At 41.9% G+C, this 21,735-nt stretch overlaps 1 protein-coding gene across 7 annotated transcripts in view; it reads left to right on the top strand.

The window, feature by feature from the left end:
- Window positions 1-21,735, top strand: part of GMDS (GDP-mannose 4,6-dehydratase) — a 783,240-nt gene that overhangs the window by 514,744 nt on the left and 246,761 nt on the right. The window contains exons 7-8 of one of the 7 annotated variants that reach the window (XM_049882393.1): window positions 160-277; window positions 11,088-11,395. The exons of the other annotated variants lie outside the window; for them this stretch is intronic. Coding sequence (XP_049738350.1) covers window positions 160-277; window positions 11,088-11,125 — 156 coding nt within the window. The 3' untranslated portion in view covers window positions 11,126-11,395. Of the gene's footprint in view, window positions 1-159; window positions 278-11,087; window positions 11,396-21,735 lie in introns of those variants that run through there. 7 annotated transcript variants of the gene reach the window in all.

The raw sequence follows: 21,735 nt of genomic DNA, 5'->3' as shown, positions 1-21,735 counted from the left end.
TTTACCAAGATGCATATCATATTCTAGAAACAGGAAGTAAGATGTTAATTTTATCTAGAGAAGGAAGAATGAAAAGCAGTATATTGGTTTCCTGTTGCTGTTGTAACAAATTATCACAAATTTAGTGGCTTAAAACAACACAAACTTATTATCTTACAGTTCTGGAGGTCGGAACTCTCAAATGGGTCTTACAGGCTAAAATCAAGATGTCAACAGTGCTGCGCTCCTTCCAGAGTATCAAGGGGAAAATCCGTTTTCTTCTCTTTCCAGCTTCACCGTGAGTTAGAATCAACTCTATAGCAGCTAACAACAACTTAGGCTCCCTGCATTCCTTAGATCATGTCCCCTTCCTTAATTTTCAGAGCACATCACTCAAACCTCTTCTTCCTTTGTTACATCTCCTCTCTTTTCTTTTGCTTTCATCACCACATCACGTTCTCTGCCTTCTCTGACTCTTATAAGGACCCTTGTGATTATGTAGGGTGTAACCAGATAATTCAGGCATTCAAGATCTTTAACTTAATCACATCTGCAAAATCCTTCATGCCATGTAAGGTAACATGTTCCCAGATTAGGGAATTAGAACATGGGCATCATTGGGAAGCGATTATCCATCCTCCCACAAGAAGCGAAGGGAGTCAACAAGTGTGAGAAGGCAGAACTTCTTCACACTTAATCCAAAAGTGTCAGAACTATTGTTAGTGGAACATTCAGAACCACATAGGCCTTATTATATTCACATGTAGATTAAAAACTCATATTGATTTTCATTTACAACTATTGAAACCCTTGATAATTTAGAAACTTGATGGAAAATCTACCTTATAAAATTCTGTCCTCTAAAATGGACAGATAAGCCAAATGACAGCTAGGAATGTAGGTGGTGGAGTGAAACCACTGAGTTTCAAACCCAACTCTGCCACTTTCTGTGTGAGTCTAGATAAGTTAGTCAGCCTTTCTAAATCTCAGTTCCCTGATTTTTAGAACAAAGAAAATAATAGTGTCCCCCTCACTGAGTTGTTGTAAAACTGGGCCCAACACAGTGGAGACATTCAGTGAATGTGAGCTCTTGTTAGCATCATCATCATTTTTACCATTGGTTTATCATCTTCCTGACAAGTGATGCTGCTTTATGTTTGGATTTGTCACCAAGTGAGTAGGATTGATAAAATTGTTCACAGAAAGAGCAAGTTTTTCAAGATAACTAAAAGTGAGAAGCATTTTTCAAAAATTATAAGAACTCAAATAGCAGTAAATACAAACTCATATAATTAAGAACAGAAAAAATGTATTTTCATAGGTACAAGATGGGGTAAGAATAAAATATGTTAGAGTGAATCACAAATAAATAATTATAGAAGCTAACAAATTTAAGTATGATATTATTTCAACAGGAATGGGATTATATGCCAGTCTTCAAAATGCTGCTAGCGTAATATTTACCTGTTAACGGCAGAAACATGCAATCCTAGAATAATTTTTTGTCCGGTTCTGTCTGGCACATTGAGGGAGATGAGAGAAAATCCAGAAATCTATGACCATTAATTAAAATTAAACATCATGTTTTTGAAAGAGTAAAGATTATTTGACCTAAAATGTAGACCTTAAATGCATCAGCATCATTTAAGACAAATGGAAGGTTGATGCTTGTTAAGCACCTAGACTGAGGGCTGGCCTGAGTCAGAGGTTTGAGAAGAGCCTTCTGACAGAAGCTCTTGTCTCTTCCCTGAAGTAAAGCTGTCCGCACCTGAAGCCCCTTGTTGTTGCTTCATCCCTTAGCTCCTGACTGAATATCAGAACTGCCCCTTTCCTCTGCTATTTCCAATCATATTTTCTCTGGCCTTTCTGCCCAGAGACCCCAGGATAGTCACATCATGCCAGTAAAGTTATTAACCTGGCCTCTTAGGAACCCACAAAGAAATCCCCCCAAGTAAGGCCATTCTTGTGCATCTGTCCCCCTACTTTCCATCCCCCCACCCCTTACCACCCCCAGCTTTTTAATTTTCTTTAATTGTGCTTTAAGTGAAAATTTACAAGTCAAGTCTGTCGCTCATACAAAAATTTATATACCCGTTGCTACATACTCCTACTTGCTCTCCCCTAATGAGACAGCACACACCTTCTCTCCACCCTGTATTTCTGTGTTCATTCAGTCAGCTTCTGTCCTCCTCTACTTTCTCATCTCCCTTCCAGACAGGAGCTGCCCACATAGTCTCATAATCCTTCTTCCTTGAGCCAAGAAGCTTACTCCTCACCACTATCATTTTCTATCTTATACTCCAGTCCGATTCCTGTCTGAAGAGTTGGCTTTGGAAATGATTCTAGTCTTGGGCTAACAGAAGATCTGGGGACCCTGAACTTCGGAGTCCTTCTAGTCTCAGTCATACCATTAAGTCTGGTCTTTTTACGTGAATTCAGGATCTGCATCTCACTGCTCTCCTGCTCCCTCAGGGGTTCTCTGTTGTGGTCTCTGTCAGGGAAGTCATCACTTGTAGCCAGGCACCATCTAGCTCTTCTGGTCTCAGGCTGATGTAGTCTCTGATTTATGTGTCCCTTTCTGTCTCTTGGGCTCCTAATTACCTTGTGTCTTTAGAGTTCTTCATTCTCCTTTGCTCCAGTTGGGTTGAGACCAATTGATGCATCTTAGATGGCCACTTGCTAGTGTTTAAGACCCCAGATGCCACTCACTAAAGCGGGATACAGAATGTTTTATTAATAGCTTTTATTATGCCAGTTGACCTAGATGTCCTCTGAAACCGTGGTCCCCAAACCCCCATCCCTGCTACTCTGGACTTCAAAGCATTCGGTTTATTCAGGAAACTTCTTTGCTTTTGGTTTAGTCCAGTTGTGCTGACCTCTCCTGTATTGAGTGTTGTCCTTCCCTTACGCTAAAATACTTCTTGTCTGCTATGTAATTAGTGAATACCCTTCTTCCTTCCTCCCCACTCTCATAACAATCAAAGAATATTTTCCTTTCTGTTTAGACTGTTTCTTGAGTTCTTATAATTGTGGTCTCATACAATATTTGTCCTTTTGCAGCTGGCTAATTTCACTCAGCATAATGCCTTTCAGATTCCTCCATGTTATGAAACGTTTCATGGATTCATCATTGTTCTTTATCAATGCTTAGTATTCCATTGTGTGAATACAACCATAATTTCTTTATCCATTCATCCTTGATAGGTACCTTGGTTGCTTCCATCTTTTTGCTGTTGTAAACAGTACTGCAGTGAACATGGGTGTGCATATATCTGTTCATGTAAAAGCTCTCATGTCTCTAGGATATATTCCAAGGAGTGGGATTGCTGGATCATATGGTAGTTCTATTTCTAGCTTTTTAAGGAAACGCCAAATCAATTTCCAAAGTGGTTGTACCATTTTACATTCCCACCAGCAGTGTATAAGCGTTCCAGTCTCTCCACAACCTCTCCAACATTTATTGTTTTATGTTTTTTGGATTAATGCCAGCCTTTTTGGAGTGAGATAGAATCTCATTGTAGTTTTGATTTGCATTTCTGTAATGGCTAATGATCATGAGCATTTCCTTATGTATCTGTTAGCTACCTGAATGTCTTCTTTAGTAAAGTGCCTGTTCATATTCTTTGCCCGTTTTTTAATTGGGTTGTTTGTCTTTTTTGTTGTTGAGTTTTTGCAGTATCATATAGATTTTAGAGATCAGACGCTGATCAGAAATGTCATAGCTAAAAACATTTTCCCAGTCTGTAGGTAATCTTTTTACTCTTTTGGTGAAGGCTTTGGATGCGCATAGGTGTTTGATTTTTAGGAGCTCCCAGTTATCTAGTTTCTCTTCTGATATTTGTGCATTGTTAGTAATGTTTTGTGTACTGTTTATACTGTGTATTAGGGCTCCTAGCATTGTCCCTATTTTTTCTTCCATGATCTTTATTGTTTTAGGTTTTATATTTAGGCCTTTGATCCATTTTGAGGTAGTTTTTGTACATGCTGTGAGATATGGGTCTTGTTTCAATTTTTGGCAGATGGGTGTACATACAGTTATGTCAACACCATTTTTTAAAGAGACTGCCTTTTCCCCAATTAACTGACTTTGGGGCCTTTGTCAAATACCCGCTGCTCATTTTTTTCATATATGGTTGGATTTACATCTGGATTCTCAATTTTGTTCCATTGGTCTATGTATCTGTTGTTGTACCAGTACCAGGCTATTTTGACTACTGTGGCAGTATAATAGGTTCTAAAATCTGGCAGAGTAAGGTCTCCCACTTTGTTCTTCTTTTTCTTTATCCGGAGCCTTTTTCCCTTCCATATGAAGATGGTGATTTAGTTCTCCATCTTATTAAAAAATGTCATGGGAATTTGTATCAGAATTGCATTGTATCTACAGATTGCTTTTGGTAGAATAGACATTTTTATAATCTTGAGACTCCCTATTGATGAGCAAGGTATGTTTTTCCAATTATTTGGGTCTCTCTTGGTTTCTTGCAGTATTGTCTCGTAGTTTTCGTTACATAGGTCTTTTACATCTCTGGTTAGATTTATTCCTAAGTATTTTATCTTCTTGGGGGCTACTGTACATGGTATTGATTTGGTGATTTCCTCCTTGATGTTCTTTTGTTGGTGTAAAGGAATCCAACTGATTTTTGTATGTTTATCTTGTATATTGATATTCTCCTGAACTCTTCTATTAGTTTCTGCAGTTTTCTTGAGGATCCTTTAGGGTTTTCTGTGTATAAGATCATGTCATCTGCAAATAGAGATACTTTTACTTCTTTCTTACCAACCTGGATGCCCTTTATTTCTTTACCTAGACTAATTGCTCTGGCCAGGACCTCCAGCAGAATGTTGAATAAGAGTAGTGATAAAGGGCATGTTGTCTGGTTCCCAGCCTCAAGGGGAATGCTTTCAGACTCTCTCCATTTAGGATGATGTTGGCTGTTGTGTTTGTATATACCCTTTATTATGCTGAGGAATTTTCCTTCTATTTTGCTGAGAGTTTTTATCATGAATGGAATTTTCCTTCTATTTTGCTGAGAGTTTTTATCATGAATGGGTGTTAGGCTTTGTCAAATGCCTTTTCTGCATGAATTGATAAGATCATGTGTTTCTTGTCTTTTGTTTTATTTATGTGATTGAATACATTGTTTTTCTAATATTGAACCATCCCTGCATACCTGGTATGAATCCCACTTGGTCATGGTGAATTTTTTTTTTTTTTTTTTATGTTTTTGAATTCTATTGGCTAGAATTTTGTTGATTTTTACATCTATGTTCTTGAGGGATATAGGTCTGTAATTTGCTTTTTTTGTGGTGTCTTTACCTGGTTTTGATATCAGGGATATGTTGGCTTCACAGAATGAGGTTGGGAGTATTCCATGCTTTTCTATGCTCTGAAATACCTTCAGTAGTTGTGATGTTAACTCTTCTCTGAAAGTTTGGTAGAAGAATCCAGTGAAGCCGCCAGGGCCAGGGCTTTTTTTGTTGTTGTTGGGAGTTTTAAAATTACTTTTTCAATCTCTTCTTTTGTTATGGGTATATTTAGTTGCTCTACCTCTGTTTGTGTTAATTTAGGTTTCTAGAATTTCATCCATTTCTTCTAGGTTTTCAAGTTTATTGGAGTACAGTTTTTCATAGTAATCCAATATGATTCTTTTAATTTCAGCTGGGTCTGCTGTGGTATCACCCATCTCATTCTTATTTGGGTTATTAGCTTCCTGTCCTATTTTTCTTTTGTAAGTTTGGCCAACAGTTTATCAATTTTGTTAATTTTTTCAAAGAACCAGCATTTGGTCTTGTTAACTCTTTCAATTGTTTTTCTGTTTTCTATTTCATTTAATTCTGCTCTAATTTTTATTATTTGCTTTCTTCTGGTGCCTGAGGGCTTCTTTTGTTGTTCCCTTTCTATTTGTTCAAGTTATAGGGGTAATTCTTTGACTTTGGCCCTTCTTTTTGTATGTGTGCATTTATTGCTAAAAATTGACTTCTGAACACTTCTTTAGCTGTGTCCCAAAGGTTCTGATAGGAAGTGTTTTCATTCTCATTGGATTATATGAATTTCTTTATTTCATCCTTAATGTCTTCTATAATCCAGTCTTTTTTGAGGAGGGTATTGTTCAGTTTCCAAGTGTTTGATTTCTTTTCCCTGCTTTTCCTGTTATTGATTTCCACGTTTATGGCCTTATGGTCAGAGAAGATGCTTTGTAATATTTCAGTGTTTTGGATTCTGCTAAGGCTTACTTTATGACCTAATATATGGTCTATTCTAGAGAATGTTCCATGTGCACTAGAAAAGAAAGTATACTTGGTTGCTGTTGGGTGGAGTGTTCTGTATATATCTACGAGGTCAAGTTGGTTGATTGTGGCATTTAGATCTTCCATGTCTTTATTGAGCTTCTTTCTGGATGTCCTGTCCTTCACCGAAAGTGGTGTGTTGAAGTCTTCTACTATTACTGTGTAACTGTCTATCTCACTTTTCAATCCTGTTAGAGTTTGTTTTATGTATCCTGCAGGCCTGTCATTGGGTGCATAAATATTTAATATGGTTATATCCTGGTGGTATGTTGTCCTTTTAATCATTATGTAGTGTCCTTCCTCGTCCTTTGTGGTGGATTTAACTTTAAAGTCTGTTTTATCAGAAATTAATATTGCCACTCCTGCTCTTTTTTTGATTGTTTGCTTGATATATTTTTTTCCATCCTTTGAGTTTCAGTTTGTTTGTATCGCTAAGTCTAAGGCGTGTCTCTTGCAGGTAGCATATAGACAGATCGTGTTTTGTTTTTTTTTTTTTAATCCATTCTGCCACTCTCTGTCTCTTTATTGGTGTATTTAGTCCATTTACATTCAGTGTAATTATGAATAGATATGAGTTTAGTGCTATCATTTTGAGACCTTTTTTTGTGTGTTGTCGACATTTTTTTTCTCCCATTTAATTTTTTGTGCTGAATAGTTTATATATTGTCTTTTCCTCTTATTCGTTGTTGTTTGTGCTGAGTCTCTTTTTTTTTCTTGTATTTTATTTTGATGAGTAGGATTGTTAGTCTCCTTTGTGGTTACCTTAATATTTACCCCTGTTTTTCTACGTTTAAACCTAAATTTTATTTCTTTATATTTCCTTGACTTCTTCCCCATATGGAAGATCTATGGCTACATTTCTTAGTCCCTCTTTATTGTTTTAATGTTTTCATCTTTTACATAATGACATTGCTGTTTCCCTGTTTTGAGCGTTTTTTTTATCTTAATTTATTTTTGTGATTTTCCTATCTGGGTTGACATCTGATTGCTCTGTCCAGTGTTCTGGTCTTGGGTTGATATCTGATATTATTGATTTTCTAACCAGAGAACTCCCTTTAGTATTTCTTGTAGTTTTGGTTTGGTTTTTACAAATTCCCTATACTTCTGTTTATCTGGAAATGTCCTAATTTCACCTTCGTATTTGAGAGACAGTTTTGCTGGATATATGATTCTTGGCAGGCAATTTTTTTCCTTCAATTTTTTAAAGATGTCATCCCATTGCCTTCTTGCCTGCATGGTTTCTGCTGAGTAGTCTGAGCTTATTCTTATTGACTGTCCTTTGTAGGTGACTTTTCGTTTATCCCTAGCCGCTCTTAAAATTCTCTCTTTATCTTTGGTTTTGGCAAGTTTGATTATGATATGTCTTGGTGACTTTCTTTTGAGGTCTACCTTGTGTGGAGTTCAGTGAGCATCTTGGATAGATATCTTCCCATCTTTCACAATGTCAGGGAAGTTTTCTGCCAACAAATCTTCAGCAATTCTCTCTGTATTTTCTATTATCCCTCCCTGTTCTGGCACTCCAATCATTCATAGGTTATTTCTCCTGATAGACTCCCATATGATTCTTAGGGTTTCTTTATTTTTTTTAATCCTTTTGTCTGATTTTTCTTCAAATATATGGTGCCAAGTATTTTATCTTCATTGTCACTGACTCTGCCTTCCAGTTTCTCAGTTCTGCTCCTCTGACTTTCTGTTGAGTTGTCTAATTCTGTAATTTTATTGTTAATCTTCTGAATTTCTGATTGGTGTGTCTCTATGGATTCTTACAGCCTATTAAATTTTTTCATTATGTGCTTCAATAATTTTTTAATTTCTTCAGCTGCTTTATCTGTGTGTTCCTTGGCTTGCTCTGCATTTTGCCTGACCTCATTCTTGAAGTCTCGAAGAGTTCTGTATATTAATCTTTTGTATTCTACATTTGATAATTCCAGGATATACCTTCATCTGAAAGATTGCTTGAATCTTTGTTTTGAGAGCTTGTTGAAGCAATCATGGTCTGTTTCTTTATGTGACTTGATATTGGCTATTGTCTCTGAGCCATCTATAAGTTATTAATTTACTTTATATTTGCTTTCTGTATCATAGCTTCTTGCTTTGTTTTGTTTTGATATGCCCAAATAAGCTGCTTGAGTGAGCTAGCTTGATTATTTTTGCCTTCGAAACTCTAACATCCTGTCACCAGATGGCTCAAGCTGTTATCAGGTATATGAGCCAAGCACTCCGTTTACTTTTCTTGTATGGATTCAGCTCAGATGTCTAGGTAGTTGGTTTTCAAGTGGGTAGGACAGGCTCTGTCCTACAGCCTTAGAGGGCGGAGGTTATCGGTGTAGACACAGGTATCTGGTTGCAGCAGGGAGTCATGCTCTGAACAAGGCAGGGGACAGAAAACCATCCCCCGAGTATCTGTAAGGAAAGCATGTCCCTGTCCCCTAGAGCACACAGGTGGGTGAGTTCTACAGCCAGACAATGGGCACCCAGTGCTTTTGGTTGTAAGGACTGAGAGGTACCAGTTATCCTTGGACCCCTGTCACAGGTGGCTAGGTGATATGGATGGAGCCTCGAGTCCTTAGGCCCCTGATGTGGGTAAGTGAGGACCCTGTTTAATAGGCAAAGTGGTATCAAACATCATAAACCCACCTCTCCACTGCACAGCTGAAACAGTTGCAGTCTGCCAACAAGGGCCTATTCTCCTGAAATGGGGCCACACAGGTCCATGCAGGGGTGAAAGGTATTCAAAGTCTGCAGACTATTTGTGCCTGGACAGGAGCCACCTCTGTCCTGAGCTCCCCAGCTTGGTGGAGCAGGCAGATTATCTTTTCCCCCAACTGTTGATTTATTCCTTCTTCAAGGCCAGGAGAATGGCTCAGAGTGTGCAGCAGGACCTATCTCAGGCCCAGGGAAATCGACAGTCACTGAAGCTGCTTTGGGGGCTGGGGGTGCGGTGAAATAAACACAAGTACTTAGCTTTTGCCAAAAGCACTGTTCTCTGGTTCAGGAGGTGTGAGTAGGCTATGTAGCTCGCTGTCTCTCCCTGAGGAAACTGCATCCAGAACGTTACCGCCAGCCTCACCGTGGTCGCTCCAGGGTATCATGCCTGAGGGTTCCCGCCGAGTGAGGTCCGGCAAGTCCTCACAGCTTCTGAACCATCTCTCCCTCCCCTGCTGCTCAGTCTGTTTTCTAACTTTTCCTTTGATGTTTAGGATTCATATGTATAATCATTTCACTTGTTTTTTTCGGGTCACCAGAAGCATCTGACTGCTCTGCCTTCTTGGCCCTGCCTCCCCAGCTTTTTCATTTTGAAGACTTTGAAGACTCCAGTAAAGTACAAAGTGCAAGTCGGGACTCTCTCTGTCCTTTCTCCCTGGAGTCTCCAAGGAACTCCCTGCTCCTGCACTGCTGGGTCTGAACTCTAGACAGCCCTCTTCGCTGTGGCCTTGCTCGCCTCCTCATCCTTGCCTCTGTCTTTCTTTCTTCTGACTCGTGGTTTCCTCCCTGTGCCTGCTCTGGCAGGCTTGCCAAGCCTTACTCACTGCCTATTCTGACCTCTGGGTGTTCATATTACAATTTGACATCTGGGCGACTACAACTGGAGGAGTTAAAGTAACCTGCCGAGGCTGCATGTTTAGTGAGCTAGCCTGCCGAAGGTTTCAGCTCTCTGCACCATCCTCCTTAGAGTCCAGACCCCCCAAGGTTTCAGCTGCCCATGCCACACTCCTAGGGGTCCAGCCTGCCTGAGGTTCCCACTCCCCGTGAAGTCTTCCTAGGCGTCCAGCCTGCCCAAGGTTTCAGCTTCCTGCACTGTCCTCCTAGGGGTCTAGCCTGTCCAAGGTTCCTGCTCCCTGTGCCGTCCTCCTAGAAGCCCAGCCTGTCTGAGGTTTCAGCTCCCCGTGCTGTCCTCCTAGGGGTCCATCTGCCCTAGATTCCCACTTCCCGCACTGCCCTCCTAGGGGTCCAGCCTGCTTGAGGTCCCCACTCCCTGCACTGTCCTCCTAGGGGTCCAGCTTGCCTGAGGTTCCCACTCCTCACACTGTTCTCTTAGAGGTCCAGCTTGCCCGAGGTCCCCACTCCCTACACTGCCCTCCTAGGGGTCCAGCTTGCCTGAGACCCCCACTTCCTGCACTGCCTTTCTAGAGGTCCAGCTTGCCCGAGGTCCCCGTTGCTCACGCTGCCCTCCTGGGGGTCCAGCCTTGGGCCTGGCCAAATCTGCATTTCAGTTTCATATACACTCCACTCTGTGAAGTGATGCGCCAGCCACGGAGACCTTAGGGCTAAGAGGTTTACCAGAGTAAATGCATCCCACAAAAAAGACTGCAGATAAAATCGCACAGGCTGTTCGCTCCTTTCAGGCAGCATACAAAGTGTGCTTAGGCTTGGATTCTACTCTAGAGTCTAAATCCTGTCTTTGAGATCCAGGAAAATGTCTACATCTTCCCCACAGTAAAAAGGTATCTCACTTTGAAATGTGGCGTCTGGGGTCTTAAATGCTAACAAGCGGCCATCTAAGATGCATCAATTGGTCTCAACCCACCTGGATCAAAGGAGAATGAAGAACACCAAGGTCACATGACAACTAAGAGCCCAAGAGACACAAAGGGCCACATGAACCAGAGACCTACATCATCCTGAGACCAGAAGAACTAGTTGGTGCCCGGCCACAATCGATGACTGCCCTGACAGGGAGCACAATAGAGAACCCCTGAGGGAGCAGGAGAATAGTGGGATGCAGACCCCAAATTCTCATAAAAAGACCAGACTTAATGGTCTGACTGTGACTAGAGGAATCCCGGCGGTCATGGTCCCCAAACCTTCTGTTGGCACAGGACAGGAACCATCCCCGAAGACAACTCATCAGACGTGAAAGAGACTGGACAGTGGGTAGGAGAGAGATGCTGATGAAGAGTGAGCTAATTATATCAGGTGGACACTTGAGACTGTGTTGGCATCTCCTGTCTGAAGGGGGGATGGGAGGATAGAGAGAGAGGGAAGCTGGCAAAATTGTCACGAAAGGAAAGACTGAAAGGGCTGACTCATTAGGGCGAGAGCAAGTGGGAGTAAGGAGTAAGATGTATATTAACTTATATGTGACAGACTGACTTGATCTGTAAACGTTCACTTGAAGCTCAATAAAAATTAATAAAATAAAATAAAAAAAGGTATCTCAAGCTTCCAGGGTTTCTGCTCCCGCCTTTTCATGTATTTGAGTCTGCCCATTAATTTTGTTGCAAAAAAAGTCGAAGCAATTAATGCTTAATTTAAAAAAAAAAAACACTTAAATCCAGAGAAGTAGCTCAAGATCTGTTTTTTCCCATACTGCAAGTGAAATTCCCGTTAAGGGCAGCCAGGACTGAACACCATGAAGAAAGTGGCCTCTTGTTTTCAGAGATGAACTTATCACATGGTTAGCAGCTGGACTTTATGTGGAGACTCATTAAATAAAACAGCAGTCGCAGCCGCCTCCTGCTGCCGTACGCTGAGGTACAGTACCTGAATTTTTCTAATCCTGGCTAGTCTTTTATACTTCATTTTATGTCTCCCTCATTTTTCTGACTTGTTCTTGACATATTTTGACCTCACAGTACTTTTATTATTATTTTTATTGCTACTATAACAGTGATAACTTAAGGGCCAGATTTATAAGATGGCAAGATAGCCAAGGGAGAGATTAAGGCATACCCAAAAAACATGCAGTAAATGTTCAAGTCTATTAGCCTTTTATTTTTATTAAGTGAGAAACTTTGGTTTTGTTTTGACACAAATGAGTGTGGAGAGCCATAAATACCTGCAGGGTTGCATTCGCTTACAGGCACTTTGTTGCACTCACGGAAGCAAATGAAATAATGGAAGGACTCATGGTGCATCTGTAGCTGGTGCATCCAAACAAACGGCCAGTTTACTCAATTTTATTTTATGTTTTTGCGTATTCGGCAGTCATTCTCTTTCCAAAGTAACTGTGATTTTCAGAATGAGAAAGACTTCAAATTATTGACAGACGCCTTTCATTGTAATCACGTCGGTAGGTAATTGTCTCATTTGGGAGGCCCCAGGCCTACTGCTCTCACAGCAAAAACCAGGGTCCCACGAGGGAGGGGAGCACTGTGCTGACCTGCCATGCTCAGCATGTAGCCGAGCACCTGAGCCAACCCACACTCCAGCAGGTGAGGGCCAGAATGAGGCTTGCCACCTGAAGCCTAGTGTCAGGCCTCAAGCTGGATGCTGAACCCACCACACCCTCAATAAGCCTCAGCCTTCCTCCAGGCTCTGCTGGGCGTGCCCAGGCTGGTGAGGGGGCCTCCGCCTTCGTTTACTGCTTTGCCTCCCACTTCCCTGAGGCCAGAGCCCTGCCTTTTCTGTGCCTCCTCACCATTCTGCATCAGCTTATGCTCTGAACCACCTGGACACTCTTCACCCAGGCATTGCCATTTCCATCTTTTCAAATCACCTTTAGCACCATCATTGCCACAACTTACTGCAATAATGACTTTTGTTGAACTGAACTATACTATTGCTTCTTTGTTTTACTGTTCCCGTGGAGTTATTTGAATAGTGTCATGCTATATGGGGTAAATACTGTGACCTGAAGCATCGCTAGAGAGACTTTCCAAGACCTTCACAGCCTCTCGGTTCTCAGCCTGCAGTGTGGCCTGATGCTGGGCTGGTAGCACACTTGCTTCAGGTGGATCTTCCCATTGACCACCGTCACATTTAGCATCCCATCCTCTATCTGACATTTCAGCTTTCTGGTGAAGAACCAGAAAGGTGTTCTTCTGGAACACTTCACTTCCTACATCAGCACTTGTACTTGGCTTTGTTTTCATGAACATTTTTCACAGAGGAAGCTTCTGTCCCTTCTCAGGAGTACCTGTACATTTAGTGGGGAGCTGAGAAGGTCAAATCCCTTCTGAACCTCACATTGGTGCTCAGCCCGGTCACTCAAAATGGCCACAACAGTGTTTCCTGTCCCCCATGCTCTTCCAGAACCTCGACACTCCCCTTTCAGGAGGAAAGAGGTAAGGTGGGCCCTTGTGGTGCTCTATGAGGTCACAAAAGTGCTAAGGCTCCTCCTGACCTGCTCCCTCAGGGGACACTTGACCTGGAACCTGTCACTGCACTGTGACAAGCCCAAATTAGCCCACGTGGAGGGATCCACATGGGAGGAACCAAGGATCACAGCACACTGTGAACGAACCTTTCAGATGAGTCTAGTACCTAGCTATGGAGTCATCCCTCTGAGGCCCCAGGCAACAACTTTGTCCACATTGCTGACCCAGAGAATTCCTGAGCACCATAAGTGGCTGTTTTAGGTCCCTAGGTTTTGAGAAATGTGTTACTCAGCCACCTTGACCGTCACATTGACTAGAAAATGTGTTCCTGCAGCATACAGCTCCGATTCACACCTTAGCACACTTACCTAGTTCTCATGCCATGGACCTGTAGCTGTCCCAGACCACTAAGCCTGAACCACATCATACCACATCAGAGTGTGCTTCTTCTCCTCTCTTACGAAGACAGTCACCATTACCATGTTAGGAAAGTATGGAACTTCCAAGTGAATACATACTTTGCCCACTTGAGCAGGATAAAAACACAGGTTTGGATTCTGCCAACTCTCTACAGACCCATGCTCCTTCTCATGTAGTTACTGGGGAGCAGCTGTTCAGCAGTACCTGCACTTCCCAGCATCCTTGCATCTCGGTGGGCCGTGACTATTTCTGAGAGAAGGACAGGTGTCACTGTTAAGTCTTGCTCCCCCACCCTTTTCCTTCACACTGACTGGGAGTGAAGGTCTCTGATCCCCTCGGGGTCAGGGAGACCCAGAGGATGGAAGGGCTCTGGATCCCCGACTAGTACATCGAAGGCCCTCTGTAAATACCCAGTTGAATTGATAAGAGCAAGAATAGAGAGGAAATTCTATTGTGTTAAAACTTCACTATCCAGTACTACAGCCACTCATTCATGTGGCTCTTGAGCACTTGAATGAGGCTAGTCTGAACTGAGATGTGTTGTAAATGTAAATACACACTGTATTACAAAGACTTAGTACAAAAAAGACTGTAAAATATCTCATTAATAAATTTTATGTGGATTACATGTTAAAATGATAATATTTTGGATGTATTGGGTTAAGTGAAATACTATTAGAATTAACTTCACCTATTTTTATTTTTTTAATGTGGCTACTAGAAACTTTAAAATTAAACATGTGGCTGACATTGCATTTCTAGTGGACAGTGCTATGTTAAGGCATTGAGATTTCAGGGTTTATCTGTTACAGCAGCATTACCTGAGCTAATACCATGGTGATGGTCAATAGTATAGGATTTCATGATCTTGCAGACCCAGTGCAGGTTCTGTCTTCTAAATAATACTATGCCGTCTTCTTTGAAATTGATTTCTCTAGAATGAAATGTTACCTACGTTGTTAAAACAACCTAAAACTAAGCATTTTTTAGTGTAGTTTTTCTGTGCTGCCATTCAGGAATAAGAAAGCTAGAAAATGCCATCGTGACATTCAGTTTTCACTATTATGATTAAATTATTCTTTTAAGCAAATGAGGCCTAGTGATATGGCCTCTTACAATTCTGTATACTATTATGACTTTCATCTGATACAATTTTTGTTGCGACTTGTTAGAATTTTTCATAACCCACTATCTATAGCTAATTTTTTTTTACAATTCAGTCTGGAGATTTATTAAGAGTACAAAGGAAAAACATGTTTTTAAGCCTTGTTTTTCAGTTATAAACCATCTGGATTTGTTCTGGCCCAAGAGCCTCATAGATCGTGTAACTCATGTATATACCTGACCCTGTTTTGCTAGTATAACTCTCTGCTGGAAAATTATGGGTCAACTTTGTAGAACTTCCAGGTATTACAACAGCTTTAGCCATCACATTTTTATTTTGATTCTTGACTAATTATACTAAAAAGTCACTGTTTTGTTTTTTTTTAAAGAGAAATTTATGATAGATCATTTCTACATCAGAACTGTCTTTTTTCCTCCTGATTGCTTTCTGAATAGTAATGTTGGAAATGAATTTGTACAACGTTAACTGGTGTTGGTGTGTTGAAGTGGTTCATCATTCAGATCTTCAAAGGTACCTCTCTAAGAGACCAAAGAATGAGATCAGTCAGTTTTCTATGTAATGCAAATAAAACTAGGAGGCCTTGTGGTCAGTCTGGTATCACATCCAAAAGAAACAAAAATCCACCTCCATAAAGGCATGAACATTCAGTGTGTTCTTTCGTGCAGTCTCGAGAAGAGCTGGCAAAGTGGTGTCAATCCCATGATACAAAGCAATGAATCCTAAAGTTCCTCTGCTCCCACCTGTCTCCCTAGATGCCTCCCAAATTGTTTTCTGCGTCTCTCCTCCAAGCTCTCTGCTCTAAAATCCAGCCAGATCTAGCTCTCTCCCATCTTCCCCTCTCTTTGTTCTCCCGGCCTCTTTGTTCTCCTCTTTAACAGCTTAAAAAAACAAAACAAAACAAACCCAGTGCCATCCAGACTCATAGTGACCCTATAGGACAGAGTAGAACTGCCCCATAGAGTTTCCAAGGAGCACCTGGTGGATTTGAACAGCTGACCCTTTGGTTCGCAGCTGTAGCACTTAACCACTACACCACCAGGGTTAGGTCCGGTCAAAGCTGAAACACACTCAGGCAGGGCGAGGAGAAGACTTGCGAATACTTGCTCCCTAACTCTTTTGGTCTCTGTCATCCGCTTCTGATAACTATAAATAGTCTACCTAGATCATACAAAATATAATTTTTATTATAACAGATGTAACTTCCTCAGTGTATTTTGCTGCTGTTTGAGCCCTAACTAAAGTTATGAAGTTTCTATGTTTTTCTTAAGACTAGTCCACGTAGCCTAACCATAGCCCACTCCTCACCCCCACCTTTCCCCCAATTATTACAGCTCCAGGGCCAGACATAGGGGTCAGGGGCAGGAAAGAGGAAGGAGTAGGACTGGATAGAACCAGAAAGAACTTACCGGGCTAACCTTAACATCTTAACATCTTTGCTGTCACTAAGTACTCGAAAGTCTTTTTGTCTCTGTAATGTGTGTTTGAAGCTGACTCGTATGAATGACAGGCTGCATTGTCAGAGGGTGTGTACCTAATGTCTTCCAGTTTCTCTCCATTGTGTATTTTCAGTCTTAATAAAATTTCCACCTTTAAAATGGCAAAGTTTTTGTATTCCAGCAGCAGTGTCATTCCCTGTGAAAAAACCTCAAGGGCTGCTCTTAGGGAGCAATGGAAAGTTAAGTCTATGAAATATGCATTTTATTATTTTAATTCACAAACTGTGCTCATTTTATTTCAAACAGCATGAAATATACCCCCACCATTGAGTTCTTCTGGATGTATGGATCCTAACTTGAATATCTAGCATCCATCTAATAAGTATTGTGTGCCCACCATACCATGGTGAACACAGCACCAGGTCTTCCCTCTAGTCCATCTGACACGTATTGTGTGCCCACCATACCATGGTGAACATAGCACCAGGTCTTCCCTCATGTCCATCTGACACGTATTGTGTGCCCACCATACCATGGTGAGCACAGCACCAGGTCTTCCCTCTAGTCCATCTGACACGTATTGTGTGCCCACCATACCATGGTGAACACAGCACCAGGTCTTCCCTCTAGTCCATCTGACACGTATTGTGTGCCCACCATACCATGGTGAGCACAGCACCAGGTCTTCCCTCTAGGTAGGGACAGTTTTGTGGGGTATGCACACGCAAATAGTTCAAATGCTATAGTGCTATCTGAGTTATAGCAGCGCTTCATATGACCTAGGGGCAAGACTCTCCATAGAAAGGGGTGCCAGGGAGTCCTAAGCTAAAGTGCTTCCAGTTGAGTAATCGGATCCTGTAAGGTTCTGGAATCTAGGAAAATTCTGAGCCATGAAGAGATTCTGGGAAGCTTTATACGAGTGGCTTTCTTTCACCTCTTATCACCTGACTCTGCTTGCGTTTGTCTCCTGCAAGGATAGCTCCTTTAAGATCTAAAGCTCACGCCATTCGGAGTTTTCTGCCAAGGAGAAGTTTATAATTGAACATGAAACTTCTTTTAGCAAGAACAAAAGAGGCAAGACTGAAATCTTTTTTAGCCCTTTACATCTCATAGTTTTGTTTTGGTGTTGTCTTTTCCTGACCTAGGCAAAGTTAACAAAATTTATATTGTGATTGAGTATATTTTTTGAAAATTCTGTGTCTTAAAATAATCAAGTTATTGGTAAGCCTTCTACTGATCATGATTACTGTGAAAGTATGTCCGCCGGGCACCCAGCATTCCATCTTCCGGCCCTTGTTTCTGCCTCTTCCTCAGCCCAGAAAACTCTGCCCCTCCCACCCACGGAATCCACCTGAGGGCTCAGGGAGGCCCAGGGACCATTTCCCTCTGACACTGTCTTTTACTCCCAAACACCCAGCCCAACCAGAAAGGATCAGTCTTTTGTCTGAATAGAATAAACATTTATTCCTTTTTTTTTTTAATGAAAACTGCTTTTAACTTGTTGTAGTAAAAGTCCTGGATTTCTGGCATTAAACAACTTGTTCAGAATCCAGCTCCCAGTTACTCCCTCAAGTATGGCAATTTTTTAACCTCTCCAATCCTTGGATTTTAGGCACAAAAATAATAATACTTCCTTTACAGTGTTGTTCTGAGTATTAGACAAACTAACCTGGGCATGTACAGCACCTGACACGTAGTAAGCATTCGTTACATTATCTTACACTTTATTTCATTTGACCTACGTTGCCATTTCACCCGCATTCATTCCTCCCTACTAATTCCTAATATTTGTCTTTGCAAAGGTTGAGACAAAGTCAGTAAGCTCTAAGAATCAGACATCCTCGTGTGGGTGACATAAACGGAGTGTTTTACAGAGGTGCCATTTGCTCTATGTTCAGGTTTTTTACTGGCCCTAACAAAATTGCTCTCAAGGTGGAGCCCTGGTGGCACAGTGGTTAAGAGCTGGGCTGCAAACTGAAAGGTCAGCACTTCAAATCCACCAGCCACTCCTTGGAAACCCTATGGGGGCAGTTCTACTCTGTCCTATAAGGTCGCTATGAGTCAGAATCGACTTGATGGCAGTGGGTTTGGTTTGGAAAGCCAAACTAAGAAAGATATTATAAGACTATTGAGGTTATGGGGATTTTTTATGGCCTTTGATAAGTTTTGTTTTTTTTTTTTAATCTATTTGTTGTTGTTGTTGTTGTTGTTGTTAGGTGCCCTCGAGTCGGTTCCAAAGCATAATGACCCTTCGTACAACAGAACGAAACAGTGCCTGCTCCTGCACCATGCTAACAATCATTGCTGTGTTTAAGCCTATTGTTGCAGCCACTGTGTCAATCCACCTCATTGAGGGTCTTCCCCTTTTTTGCTGACCCCCTGCTTTACCAAGCATTATGTCCTTCTCCAGAGACTGGTCACTCCTGATAACATGTCCAGAGTACATGAGACAAGATCTCACCATCTTCACATCTAAGGAGCACTCTGGCTGTACTTCTTCTAAGACAAATTTGCTGGTTCTTCTGGCAGTCTGTGATACATTCACTGTTCTTCTTCCCCAACACCATAATTCAAAGGCATCACTTCTTCAGTCTTCCTTATTCACTGTCCATCTTTCACATGCATATGATATGATTGAAAATACCATGATTTGGGTCAGGTGCACCTTGGTCCTCAAAGTGACATCTTTGCTTTTTCACACTTTAAAGAGGTCTTTTGCAACAGATTTGCCCAATTGTGATTTCTTGACTGCGGCTTCCATGGCTATTGATTTTAGATCGAAGTAAAATGAAATTTTTGACATCCTCAGTATTTTCTCCATTTACCATGATATAGCTTATCCATCCAGTTGTGAGGATTTTTGCTTTCTTTATGTTGAGGTGTAATTCACACTGAAGGCTGTAGTATTTGACCTTCAGCAGTGAATGCTTCCAGTCCTCTTCACTTTCAGCAAGCAAGGTTGTGTCATCTGTATATTGCAGGTTGTTAATGAGTCTTCCACCGATTTTGAAGCTGCATTCTTCTTCATGTAGCCCAGCTTCTTGGCTTATTTACTCAGCATACAGACTGAGTAAGTATGATGAAAGGATACATCCCTGACACCTTTCCTGACTTTAAACCTCGCAGTGTCCCTTTGTTTTATTCGAACCACTGCCTCATGGTCTGTGTATAGATTACTCATGAGCACAATTAAGTGTTCTGGAATTCCCATTCTTTGCAGTGCTATCTATTATTTGTTATGATCCACACTGTCACGTGCCTTTGCATAGTGAATAAAACACAGATAAACGCTTTTCTGGCATTCTCTGCTTTCATCCATGATCCGTCTGACATCAACAATGATATTCCTTGTTCCACATCCTCTTCTGAATCCAACTTGAATTTCTGGCCATTCCCTGTGAATGTACTGCTGCACCTGCTTTTGAATGATCTTCAGCAACACTTTACTTGTGTGTAATATTATTATTCGTTAGTTTCCGCATTCAGTTGGATCACCTTTCTTTGGAATACTCAAGTATATGGATCCCTTCCAACTGGTTGGCTAGGTACCTGCCTTCAACATTTCTTGGCATAGATGAATGAGCACTTCCAGTGTTACATCCATTTGTTGAAACATCTCAATTGGTATTCTCTCAATTCCTGGAGCTTGTTTTTCACCAATGCCTTCAGTGCTGCTTGGACTTTTTCCTTCAGTACCATCAGTTCTTGATTATATGCTGCCTCCTGAAATGGTTGAATGTCAACCAGTTATTTTTGAAACAATGACTCTGTGTGTTCCTTCCATCTTCCTTTGATGCTTCCTTTGTTGTTGAGTTTTATGCCCATAGGACCCTTTAACATTGCAACTCGAGGCTTGAATTTTTTCTTCAGTTCTTTCAGCTTGAGAAATGCAGAGCATCAGTGGTGTCACTGGGGTTCATAACTACCCTATCCTTGAGCCAGCCAGGCAGGGCTGGGGAAATGATTCTATCCTGTTGGTTTGATAGCGGCCTATTTGCGTCTGTTGTTTACTTCAACTCACCCGATGTGGTGGTTGTGTGGCTCATTCCCATTCAAGATTCTGAGCAACTGAAAAACATACTTAGTTCAATTAATCTGAGATTATTTTACCTCAATCCAAGGGACAGATTCACACACAATACTTAGTTATTCACACACAATACTTGGTTTTCTTTGGGGGAAAAAACATTCGCAGGACAGTTCCTATCAGAGGGCGTTCCTGTTCACACATGTCCTCATCAGGAAGGCAGAATGTCTCTGCAGGGTCAGCTGCACTGTCTCACACTGGACATTGTGGACTCAGTCAAACACTGCCGTTCCATCATCATCGTCTCCAGTTCTGCTCTATAGTAAAAGTCACCTTTAGTTTTTATTTCATTTTTGTGTATGTGTGTGTGTGTGTGTAGTGCAAGAGGAGAAGGTTGGAGGAGGAGGGCCTGGGTAGTGTCCAGGGCTGCTGACTGACTAAAGCTGTGAAGTTGGGCCTCAGTAAGTTCTGGACACAAAGTGTGTTTAGACTGGGAGCGCTTCCAGCTCCAAAAACACTGTGATTATGCCTGGTCAAGGAGAAGTGTGTCATCAGATTTGTGTTAGAAGGAACAGAATTGAGCCTGGGGTGGGTGGGGGGCACCGAAGGGAACAGGAGGCACATTTTTGAAGAGTTTCCCAGCCAGAGGCAGAAAGGTTCTCAGTATTTGCTACACAAGAGGCCCGTGGGAGGAGTTACCTGCACCGGAAGGGGAAGGTGGGCAGCCACCCACCTCTGGCTCGGTTTGTAAACAGAGGATGGGCTGAGCTCTTTTCCTTGAGACCCCTGTGACCTGCTCCCCTGCACCCTTCTCCAGGGAGCAGCCTGCGAGGTGACAGGACAAGGCACTCCCAAGGACGGGACATAGCAGTGAGAAACCTGAACCAGAGGGCAGCAGCACGTTGGGGTTGGGAAAACATTTCCAGGCATTTTTTTGCCTACGAGAAAAAAAACTCAGGCAGTCGAGTTGTGGAGCTGTGCGTGTAGAGCTGGTGTAGACCTGGCTCACACTGCTCACACCGGGGCTGTCGACGGGCTTTTGAGGCCTGAGCTGCAAACGTCAGCAGGCTTTTTCCTGGCTGGCAGGAAGGGAATGTTCCCTCCATTGACAGACAAAAATAATGGATTTGGGGCAAGTCTAGGCATCCAGAGGCTATAGGGAAAATTAATGGAGGGCCACGCTACCTCATGTTACTTTAATCCTGCAGTTTGGGGCACTGAGCTCAATTCTGTTTTATGGCATGTTTCACAAACGCACATACTTTAGATCTTGAAACACTCTGAGCTGGAGTAAGTTGCAGGTCAGGAAACATGCCCCTCTGCTCTGGAATTCCACCATCCCAGCCAGTTAGTCAGCAGCACGGGTGCCTGCTCGTTCCCTCATCTGCTATCTCCCCTGAACCTTTAACATCAACTCAT

The sequence above is a fragment of the Elephas maximus genome, chromosome 1 (genome assembly GCF_024166365.1).
Source record: "Elephas maximus indicus isolate mEleMax1 chromosome 1, mEleMax1 primary haplotype, whole genome shotgun sequence".
Taxonomy (NCBI): domain Eukaryota; kingdom Metazoa; phylum Chordata; class Mammalia; order Proboscidea; family Elephantidae; genus Elephas; species Elephas maximus.
Note: the sequence above shows the minus strand (reverse complement) of the source record. Positions and strands in the feature narration are given on the sequence as shown.